Source organism: Lagopus muta, chromosome 8 (genome assembly GCF_023343835.1).
Source record: "Lagopus muta isolate bLagMut1 chromosome 8, bLagMut1 primary, whole genome shotgun sequence".
Classification (NCBI taxonomy): Eukaryota; Metazoa; Chordata; class Aves; order Galliformes; family Phasianidae; genus Lagopus; species Lagopus muta.
In genome coordinates, this window is record NC_064440.1 from 35,861,705 (window position 1) to 35,873,276 (window position 11,572).

Genomic DNA, 11,572 nt, shown 5'->3' on the forward strand with positions numbered 1-11,572 from the left:
CCAACGTTAACCCATTTCTCTAGTTTCAGACAGTTGCATGGACAACCATTTTCTTCTCTATCTTCTTTTGGGATTTAAAGGATATCCTACCAGCTGTTAGACAGTTCACCACAAGCCTCATCTCCTACACATCTTACCTTAATGTCACTTTTGCAAAATAACCGGAATTTCTTTCATTTAGCATGTCTTCCTTCAGTTCAATCCTAAAATCAAGACACGATTCCTGCCACTATTCAAATAGGAAACACACCTCCAAGATGCCCACCGCATTGGAAGGTGCTGCATCTCTGCCAGCCGGCCACACTGGAAGGCTTCTCTTCTTTCAGAGCTCTGCAATAACTGTACTCAATACCAACCACAAACACTCCATCCACCAGGAACCCAAAGTTCTATCCCCAAACAAGCCCCACAATGCCCAGCAGGTGCCACTGCCCTAGGGAAGCTCTGTTACACCAGCAATTCGTGCCAGAACGTCTCAAAAGTGTCACTGACCTTTTTGCTCATAGGGGCAAAGAACGGGCAGGTTCCCACAATACATTAAGTTTCTATTCCTGTAACTGAAGTTGCTAAAACAAAGAAATCCATAGTTCTCCCACACAAGAGTGCCTTGTTCGTTAAAGAGTAGAGGCGCGTTTAGTCAGCATCCAAACTGCTGGAGGGCAGGAAAGGAGCCACTTGAGCAGCAGGCAAAGCCATTGAGGCTACACAGACCACAAAGCAGCAAGGGCAGCCTTCCACTTCACAGCTCTGAAGTCACTTCCCTTTGGCAACGATCAGCATCCCTCTTAAATGGGCAAAAACAAAACGCTACTGACTTAAACCCAGCACACCAACACACACTTGCTTCAAGAAGCAGACATTACCAAGCATTTAAGGGACCTGAGAATGGTTTTTGTAATAAAGCTTTCCTTTAATATATCAGGCTTTCCACAGTTAAATACCTTACCTGAATACAATTTCCTACAGCCTTTGAATAAGGTATAAGGTAAACATCATTAAACCCTCAGAACGGATCTGAGAACAGTTACAAGCATGCGTCCAAACACCACAGGAGGTTAAGGAAAAAATCCAAACCAAACATCATATTTAATCATTACACAAAAACCTCCTACCATTTTTCTGATAAAAAATAATTTCAATAACCCAGTAACGTAATATGGCGATAATAAATTTTAAGAGGTAATGCTATAGAACTGAAGTTACTTTTATTTTCAACAGCAGTAGCTATCCCATGCCATGAATTTAAAAAGCAGCTTGAAAGATGCTTGATGATGGGAGTCACAACAGTTCCAGAGGATTTGGAAAATAAACTGTCAAAGATCAACAATACATAAAGTCACCTATCAAACCTCAGCTCACATGGAAGTTGCACTGGTGACAAGAATCAGCTGTACTCCTTCACAGGTACAAGACTGGCCAGAAAGCTCAATGGTTTTTCTATCTCACGAAAGATCTATAAAAGCTAGCTTAAAGTTTTGTTGTATTAACATCACAGAATCACAGAATCACCCGGGTTGGAAGGGACCTCAAGGATCATGTAGTTCCAACCCCCCTGCCTAGCAGGGCCACCAAACATCCACATTCAGATCACGTTGCCCAGGACCCCGTCCAACCTGGCCTTAAACACGTCCAAGGACGGGGCATCCACAACCTCCCTGGGCAGCCCGTTCCAGGGCCTAACCACTCTCCTTGTAAAGAACTTCCCCCTAACATCCAACCTAAATCTTCCCTCCTTCAACTTAAAACCATTTCCCCTAGTCCTGCTGTTGTCAGCCCTTTTGAAGAGTTTACTCCCCTCCTGGGTGTAGGTTCCCTTTAGGTATTGATAGGCTGCAATGAGGTCACCCCGCAGCCTTCTCTTCTCCAGGCTGAACAAGCCCAACTCCCTCAGCCTGTCCTCATAGGGGAGGTGCTCCAGCCCCCTGATCATCTTAGTCGCCCTCCTCTGGACCCTTTCCAAAATCTCAATGTCTTTCTTGTACTGAGGGCTCCACACCTGGACACAGTACTCCAGATGGGGCCTCACAAGAGCCGAGTAGAGAGGGACAATCACCTCCCTGTCCCTGCTGGCCACCCCTCTCCTGATGGAGCCCAGGATCCCATTTGCCTTTTGAGCTGCCAGAGCGCACTGCTGGCTCATGTTCAGTCTCTCGTCCATCAGGACCCCCAGGTCCTTCTCTGCCGAGCTGCTCTCCAGGCCCACTCCTCCCAGCCTGTACAGGTGCCTGGGGTTCTTCCGGCCCAAATGCAAAACCTTGCACTTTGCCGTGTTGAACCTCATCAGGTTCACCCGAGCCCAGCCCTCCAGCCTGTCGAGGTCCCTCTGAATGGCATCCCTTCCTTCCACCGTATCAACCGCACCACTCAGCTTGGTGTCGTCAGCAAACTTGCTGAGGGTGCACTCAATTCCCTCATCGATGTCATTAATGAAGATGTTAAAGAGCACCGGTCCCAAGACAGACCCTTGGGGGACACCACTTGTTACCGGCCTCCACCTGGACATAGAGCCATTGACCACCACCCTCTGTCTGCGGCCTTTCAACCAATTGCTTATCCATCGGGTCGTCCACCCATCAAATCCACTTCCCTCCAATTTGGAGATGAGGATGTGGTGGGGGACCATGTCAAAGGCCTTGCTCAGGTCCAGGTAAATGACATCAGTCGCCTTCCCTTCGTCCACCAATGCCGTCACTCCATCATAGAAGGCCACAAGATTAGTTAGGCATGACCTTCCTTTGGTGAAGCCGTGCTGGCTGTCTCGGATCACATGCTCATTCTTTATGTGACCGAGCATGTTGTCCAGGAGGATCTGTTCCATGATCTTCCCAGGCACGGAGGTGAGACTCACCGGCCTGTAGTTCCCCGGGTCCTCCCTGCTCCCCTTCTTGTATATGGGAGTGACGTGACCCTTCCTCCAGTCGTCCGGGACCTCACCTGACAGCCACGACTTCTCAAATATGATGGAGAGCGGCTCGGCAACCACCTCGGCCAGCTCCTTCAGGACCCTGGGATGCACGCCATCCGGCCCCATAGACTTGTATTCATTCAGTCTAAGGAGGCACTCTCGGACTTGCTCTGCCCTTACAGTGGGGAGGGATTTACCTCCTTGGTCCCCACATAGAGGTTTGGGGATGCAGGGCTCAGGGACGTGAAAAACATCAAAGCACCAAGCTTTCATAACTGCCCTCGTTTCAGGAAACTAACTGAATTTGCAGGTCATCCCTACTTGAATTGACAAGCAATTAGCTTCGACACAGGTCTGAAAGAGCAGTCACCTGGGGAAGCTGGAGAAGGGGCTTCTGGCACTCAGGAAGCACAGATCCCAGAGCAAGGAGCACACTACCTGAGTGCAGCTCCCGAAACTGCAGCCAGGAAGACTAACTTTTAGGAGCCTGAATTACCTCTCCTTTCTCTTGAAGCCTCTTCTGCACATCTGGGACAGGTACATCCAAATAAATGACCAAGTGAGGTGGCAGGAATTCACAAACGCTGATATCTTTTATCTCCTTGTAGTGATCAACACCTGCATTAAAAAGCAAAGAAAACACAAAAACTAAAGCCAGCAGAACTTAATCCAAACGAGGAACAAGTGCAAAGGAACAGCATGAGAATTATATCTCATCATTTCTTGAGTGTTTTTCTTGTGTTTGCTAAACACATTCTATTTCCAAATAAATCGTACCCCCTACTATTTTATTTGAAGTTTCCTCTTCATGGTAGATAACCAAGCTTAAGGCTAGGCTTTTCCACAAAGAGGATTCAGGACAACCAGATTCTTCTACCACATCAACATCTTAAAGCATTCTTTGGGTAATGGTTTGGTGATTAGGAACCTGTCAGGGGAAGCATTTAATTCAATATTTAGGTGGCATTAATAGCACAAATTCCATTTAATCTAGCTGAAGTCTGAGCTTCTCTCCACAAAGCTCATTGGCTCAGCTAAAAACATCACCAGGCATTCCAACACAAAGAGCCTGTGAAAAAATTTAAAGCCTACCATTCCCATCATCACAGTAAAAAGCTGTCAATAACATTAAGGATTTTGGTGCAATTGGGTATTTGTTGATTAATGTTAAATTGTGGATTACTGGGCTTTGCTTGCAAATTAATAGGACAAAGTTCATTATAACCACCCTCAAACTCATTCAGCAAAAAGCTGCAATTTACAGCATGTGTTTAAAAAACAAAACAAAACAAAAAAACAACATATCCTAAATCTAAGCCAAAATGGACAAGAAAAGGGAAACAAGGGAATGAGTACCTCTACCTCAGGAAAATGCCAGATTTGCTATGAAATGGCAGAAATAAGAGCTTCAATTGCATTTTACTTGGGGATCAGATGAAGATTCACCTCTATCAGTATTTTCTACACTTCAGACTTGCATGTATTTGCCCAAGTTCAGCATCCATAACTGAGAGCTGCAGAATGGTTGTGGTTGGAAGGAATATCTGCAGATCAGCTGGCTCATTCACTCTACTCAGAGCAGGACCAATGAGAGCAGGTGGCTCTCGACTGTGTCCAGTTTGATTCTGAGCATCTCCAAGCATGGAGCTGCCATAGCCTTCCTGCACAATCTGCTCCAGGATTTGACCACCTTCACAACAGAAAAGGTTTCTATGGACGTTTAACTTGAACTTTTTGTAACCCATTTGTGCTGCTTGCCTTTTGTTCTCTTGCTAAATACCACTGAGGAAAGCCTGGTTCCATCTCTGTGCTCCTCCCTCATCAGGTATTTACACTCATCCCCTCAGAGCCTTCTCCAGGCAAAAATGAAAACATCCCAGCTCTCAGCCTTTCCTTCTGTCAGACACTCTAGGCTCCTGAGGACCTTCTTCATGGCCTTTTTCTGGACTCACTCCAGCAATTCCACGTCTGTCTTCAACTGAGAGCTTAGAATTGGTCACAAAACTCCAGATGCGGTCATCACTGCCTGTGAGCAGCTGACAGCACTCTTCATGCAGCACCCAGGCTGTTGGTAGCCTTTTGTTCCACAAAGGCACACTGTTTGCTCATGCTGCTGTGCATCAAAAGCTTCAGGTTTCCACAAAACTACATCACAGACATTTGGCTCCAGTCAAGACAAACAACATCCAGCACTCCTCTCTCATCCACTGAGCTAGCTTGCCGCATGGAGCTGACTATTAGGTGATTAAGCACAATTTCTCCTTCATAAAACTGTAACAACTATTTGCAATCACCTTTACATCCTTAATATGTTAAAAATGGCTTCCAGGAGGAACAGCTCCTTGTTAAAATCTTGCACTCTCCTCCTTACACTTTGTGCAGGCAAGAAAGCATTTGCACACTTCAAAATTCAAAAGGTAACTGGCAATCTAAGGCAAGCAGGCCAAATCCCAACAGTCCATGATTTACCTCCCATCTAATGCTGCAAGATTAAGGTCTGCCTGAAGGATAGAAAAATTCATAGGAAAAATATCAGACAAAATCTCACATAGAAAACTCATCCTCATAAGCATGCTCACATGCTTACTAAGGGAGGCTCTCTCTAGCTGATGAGATACAAGTAAGCAATACTCAGAAAATACAAGCAGAACTGAGGCCTGGAATAAAGATTAGGAAGTCCCACAGATTGAGACTGGTCTTCAATGAAAGAAAGACCAAGGTGCCAAACACCTCATGAACAAAAGCAAATATTTAAAGTAGCCAGTCTTTCCAGCAGGCTTTTTTTTTTTTTTTTTTTTTTTTTTTTTTTTTTTTTTTTAAACTCTGGCTCATTTATGACATTTATTTATGACATTATGACATCTATGACAAAATAACTTCCCTTTTTCGTGCAGGTAACTTACATCGTTTGTGGATATAGCCCTGTTTAAACATCGCATCCAAAAACACAAAGTCGCTGTAGGGGGAGCGCTCCATCACCACACCTTGACCTGCAATTGAAAGCAGACTCCAGTCAGGCTGGGCTCAGAAAGACCCCTGGCAGCAGCATTCAAATTTACAGACGGCGCTGTTCTTGCAGACAATTTTCTGAAAATCTGCCTAAGAGATTTTAAATAAAACAAAAAAGCAAGAGTTTTCTGTTCACACAAACGTAGATGTGCATGCTAAATATGCCTGTCTAATCCATATACACTCATACTCTGCCTAGCACTGCAGCAAGTAAGGATTAATATATTTAAGCAGCGCGCTTATTTTTGTGTTTGAGATGCTTTCTGGTACTCACACTTCATCATTTTTTGGAAAACACTTCTACTAAAGCACAAGCAACAGGTAAATCGGTGTTGATTGAGAAAAGCTTTTCAGACCAGAAGACACTCAGAAATTAATTGTTATAATCACCAGCACAAAGCAGTACTTAGTGAAATCAAAATGACAGAACAAAAGATGTCATCAGGAAAGTTTTAGGGAGTTTTAAAAAGGCTACAGAAATCTCAGCTGTGTTGGTATGTTTAAGATGGCCTTTTTTATACGGTTCTATCATTTAAAACCAATGAAACTGATAACAGTATGCATTTCCTTCATTAGAAACAATACAAGACATTGTCCTAACACAAAACGTGCAAGGTATTCTTCTAAATGTGTTACACAAAACACAGATTCTAGCAAAACACTTAAAAACACCTGAAGAATTTTCACTCAACACAGAAATTAAACGTATCCAGTGTGAAATCTAACCTGTGGTGAGCAGATGTTCCAATGCATCAGAGTACTGCAAAACACGGTTACCAAACAGCCAAGCTTGCAGCCTGTAAGAGTGTCCATCAGGGCATTTTGGATCATTGTAAAATCTCTCTAGGTTACAGAAGCCATTAAACCTCTCATCCAGCAGCAGTCCGTCTCCTGTGATCCTGTCTTGATAATGGATATCCGCTTCTGGGAAATATTTCATTCCTGACAAGAAAGGCAGAAACTCAAAAGAGAACACCAATCAGAACAGTGAGTTGTACTTGCTTACTATTAGCATCTCCTATTCTCATTTATGTATGAAGGTCTACTCTAAATAACATCTGAAGACAGCACATAAAGCCCTTTGTCCTATCACCTCACAGAAAGCTGATGGAACCCAACTATTAGGTTTTATTACTCCAGCTCTATGATGTGAGTTGAACATTTGTTTTAAGTAGAACTTTTATCATACTAGTTCTCCATTAACGTGGATGCTCTGAGCACATCACAGAAAACACCTCCGAAAAACCTCTTAAAGTCCTCGGTGACTTCATGACAGTCGGAAGCTGTAAATGGACATTACTGGAATCAAAATGTCATTTACAATGACCTGGCAACATCCCTGTCACTTCAAGTTTCATCAGCACTTTAGTCTGCCTCTATCTATACACCATTAACTGTGACACCATCTAACAATTTGCTAGCCAAGAGTTGACGTTCTGGTTAACTTCTTTTATGCAATCACAATGACACTGTTAAATTCCAGTAAATATTGAAATCATAGACTCGTAGAATCAACAAGTTTGGAAAAGATCTCTGAGATCATCCAGTGCAACCATCTACCTACGCATTTCCACTGTAAGTCACGTCCCTCAGTACAACATCTAAACATTTCATGAACATCTCCACGGACAGTGACTCAGCCACCTCCCTGGTCAGCTGGTTCCAGTGCCTGACCATTCTTTCAGAAAAGAAATTGTTCCTAACATCCAATTCGAATCTCTACCTGCACAACTTGAAGCTGTCACCTCTGCCCTATTCTTAGTTATACGAGAGAAAAGGCAGACCCCACTTCACCACAGCCTCCTTTCAGGGAGCTGCAGAGAGCGATAAAGCCTCCCATGAACTTCCTCTATGCCAGACTGAACAACCCCAGATCCCTCAGCTGCTCCCTATAAGACCTCATTGACATTTTCTGGACACGCTTCAGGGCTGCAATGTCTTTCTTGCAGTGAAGGGCCCAACACTGAACAGAAAACTCAAGGTGCGGCCTCACCAGAGCTGGGTACAGAAGGACAATCACCTCCCACTCCTGCTGGCTGCACTATTTCTGACACCAGCCAGGATGCCACTGGCTCTCTTGGCCACCTGGGCACACTGCTGGCTCACGCTCAGCCTGATGCTGACCAACACCCTCAGGTCCATTTCTTCCACACAGTCTTCCAGCTACTCTGCACACTACAGGGAAAATAAAGCCATACCTAAAAAGCCATACCTAATTTATCTGCAATATACTGTGCCAGCTTGCCCTTCCCAGACGACAGGTTGCCATCCACTGTGAAGATTTTACTGTATTTGCTGAATTTTTTAGAGGCTCTCTCTCCCAGCATGTAAGCCAGCCAGCCATACTGCAAAGGGCGCTGGGAGCTGATGTGAACGCCTGCCTGAAAGACAACACAGCAATACGATTAAAAGCTGACAGCGCTCTTAAGCCACACCGGGCGTATTTTCCACAGGCGCACATCTAGCGCAGGGGTCACGCAGCAAGCTCGGCGCTGAAGGTCACCTCCCCCTCCCTTCTCCTGTTCCCTCCGCCCCCCCGAGGCCCTGCCGTCCCCGGGTTCCCGCTCACCGCCGGCAAGACGGCGCTCCGCAGGCGGCCGCGGGCAGCAGAGCTGAGGGTAGCGGCGGCGGCCGGGCCCAGGCGGACCCGCCACAAGGACATGGCGGCGCCGACGGAGCCGGAGCTGCGGGCGCTCAGAGATGACGTCACGGCGGGACGGGAGGCGCGGGCTGCGCGGCTGTGTGGTGGCTGCGAGGGGAGCGTTGGACGGGGTGCTGTGCGGGGTACCAGAATGCTGCAAGAAAAATATTGAAAATTAGAATGTTTTGTTACTTGCATCTTAATTATACTGTATGTGTTACGAGGGCTGTCCCAATTGTAATGCCTCCTGCCTGCATAAGCTGGCCCACACATCAGAGGTGGATGTTGGTGGTATGGCAGTGGGTTGAACCTTCCTAGGCTTCAGCCGTGCACAGGAGACCCATGAGGACAGGAGCGGATAGGAGAAAAGAGCAAAACAGCTTAGGCACCAGCATCTTCCCACTCCCTGTTCATTGTGCAGGCACCTCCTCAGCCACCAAACTTGTAGCCAGCAATGCTTGCAGGTGCTGCATCACCAAGCCCTCGGTGGGCTTGCTCCTGAGAAATTGTTGCTGAGGGACACCATGTGCCAGGAGGCTGGAACAGGGGCTGCAGGAGGAGAGAGGACACCTTCAGGTTGGATATGAGGAAAAATTTCTCCTTCAAAAAAGAGGATGGGCACTGGAACGGACTGCCCGGGGAAGTGATGGTGTCACCATCCCTGGGGGTGTTCAAGAAACATAGAGATGTGGCCCTTAGGGACTTAGTTTAGTGGGCATGATGGGGATGGGTTGACGGCTGGACTAGACGATCTTTAAGGTCTTTTCCAACCTGAATGATTCTATGATTCAGCGAGGACCCAGGGCGGGGGAAGACAGCCCCGGATACCACGTCCCTAGTGCTGCTGGCAATTCAGCCAATGCCCACACGGCGAGCAAAACGTCCCTTCCGATCTTGGAGGTTTTGCTGATCCTTGCCACAAGATGGGGCTGGGTAGTGCTAAAGGAGAGCTGCTTCTCTGCCAGCCGCCTTGTATGTCTCCCTTCTGGTGCAATATACGGTTGCAAGACATCACTTGGGCTGTTTTTTAGTCTGCACTCCATCGATGTCAGTTCTTCAGCATTGGTTCCCACCCCAGATCCCCACCCAGCATCTTACTGACTCCATGCCTGTGTCCCTGCCGTGGTTCTGTGACACCCTGACATAGCCTGATGGTGACCTAAAGCTGTGGGAAGTTCTCAACTTGAGATCAAGAGTAGTGTATCTTTCTAGTACAGCACAACAGCCAGCATCTCTCACACATCACCCATTCTCAGCCTAGTGTCTGTAGGACAGAGAGAATGGTACAAATCCACAAAAATTCATTTCTTCTCATTGCTTCAACAGAGCCACACTGTTGAGTTTCACAGCTGGCCATTGATGAAGTCCTGGACCCAGAGAAGTCCACAACAACCTCTTCTGAGCAAGCAGTAGATCTCCAGGTGAGCTGATTGTCCAATGGGAACAGTTTTATAGCAGAGAGATTAGTGTCTTCTGCCTGGGCAGCCACCTCTTTTGATATCTACGCTGCTGTCCAAGTTCCTGCTCATGCAATCTGCATGCATTTGGCTGGCATTTGAAAGCCTCTTTGTGTACAACAGATACACAGGGCAATCCAAAGTAGCTGAACAGGGAGAAAACAGCTGTTAGCAAAGTGGTGTTACTTCATGTCCGTACAGATCAAGGCACTTGATTTGGGGTAGGACATTCAGCCCTGGACAGCTCTGGAATCACCTGCTGATAACTTTTCAACCTGCAAAAGAGAAGGCTCCTGGGAGATTGGATGGCAGCCTTTCAGTATCTAAAGGGGATGAGAAATAAGGGGACAGACTCTTTAACAGGGTCTGTTGTAACGGAACAAGGGGAGATGGTTTCAAAATGAAAAGTGAAGAGGTTTAGACTGGATGTAAGGGAGAAGTTGCCCAGAAAGCTGGCGGATGTCCCATCCCTGGAGACATCCACGGTCAGGCTGGACAGGGCTCTGAACAACTTGATCTAGCTGTAAATTTCCCTGTTCTTTGCAGGAGAGTTGGACCAAATGACCTTTAAAGGTCCCTTCCAACTCAAATGACTCTAGGGGCTTGCTGGAGTGGTGGTAGACGGACTTCCTAATTATTTTATAATCTGTGGCCCACACTGCCTTCCCCATCTTTGCTGCTGTGGTTTAGCTAATACGTGTTGCTTAGTTTTTAAAAGATTGCATAACAGAAAACAAAACAACACTCAGCACTTGGCAAAGAAATGACACCATTTTGGTTTGGTTGGTGTCTGGTGTCTCAACCAGTCCTGGACTGGAGCCAACTACAATTCAAACAGGGGCTGGGGAGAGCATCCCTTCCCCTTTTGTTCTGGTACTACTCATAGGGGCTGAGACCAGGACTGGTGATCTATCTACCTCCTTTCATTTCTCTTTCTCTCTTTTCCTTTCTTCTCTTTCTCTTGAAGTTGTTAAGTATCGCAAAGCTTACTTGAATTTCCTATAACATTCCTATAATTGTGGGAGAGCCAACACATGCAGCATAACTGCTTTGTAGAAATCCCCTGTTAAAATTCTATTTTATTTTCTCTTATGTATGAATCCTGAGCGTCATATCACCTTAATTTGACCAGGGATGTAACCAACTGCCATCCTGCATTCCTCTGTACATGCATGAGAGTAGGAGAGCTGTTCCCACATTGCCTGAAAGTCACACTCGCTGTTTTGTGATGGCATTTAGTGACTGCAGTTCCTTGTCCTAGGAGTTCCTTGTCCTGGAGAGGAAGGCAGGAGGATGGGGAGGGTCAAAATGGTCTCCCAGGACAGAGCAATCAAATAGCACGCCCTGCTCTGGGTAACTTTCCACTCAGGCTTTCATCTCTGCCAGTGGCTGCATGTCACCTCCACACTCTGAAGTGTGACTTTGAAGTGCCTCCAGCTGTCATGGTGGGCATGGTGGGCATGTGCTGCCACGGTGGGACAGGCTGACTGTTGGACCTGATGGTCTAGAAGGTCTTTTCCAACTTTAACAATTCTGTGACTGTATGGTTCTATGCTTTTA

At 46.3% G+C, this 11,572-nt stretch overlaps 1 protein-coding gene across 1 annotated transcript in view; it reads right to left on the reverse strand.

Moving 5' to 3' along the window:
- Window positions 1–8,614, reverse strand: part of NDUFA10 (NADH:ubiquinone oxidoreductase subunit A10) — a 41,080-nt gene extending 32,466 nt beyond the window's left edge. The window contains exons 1-5 of the mRNA XM_048953293.1: window positions 8,484–8,614; window positions 8,127–8,295; window positions 6,641–6,856; window positions 5,809–5,895; window positions 3,402–3,523 (exon numbers count right to left, since the gene is read on the reverse strand). Coding sequence (XP_048809250.1) covers window positions 3,402–3,523; window positions 5,809–5,895; window positions 6,641–6,856; window positions 8,127–8,295; window positions 8,484–8,576 — 687 coding nt within the window. The 5' untranslated portion in view covers window positions 8,577–8,614. The remainder of the gene's footprint in view (window positions 1–3,401; window positions 3,524–5,808; window positions 5,896–6,640; window positions 6,857–8,126; window positions 8,296–8,483) is intronic.
- Between the last annotated feature and the right edge of the window lie 2,958 nt (window positions 8,615–11,572).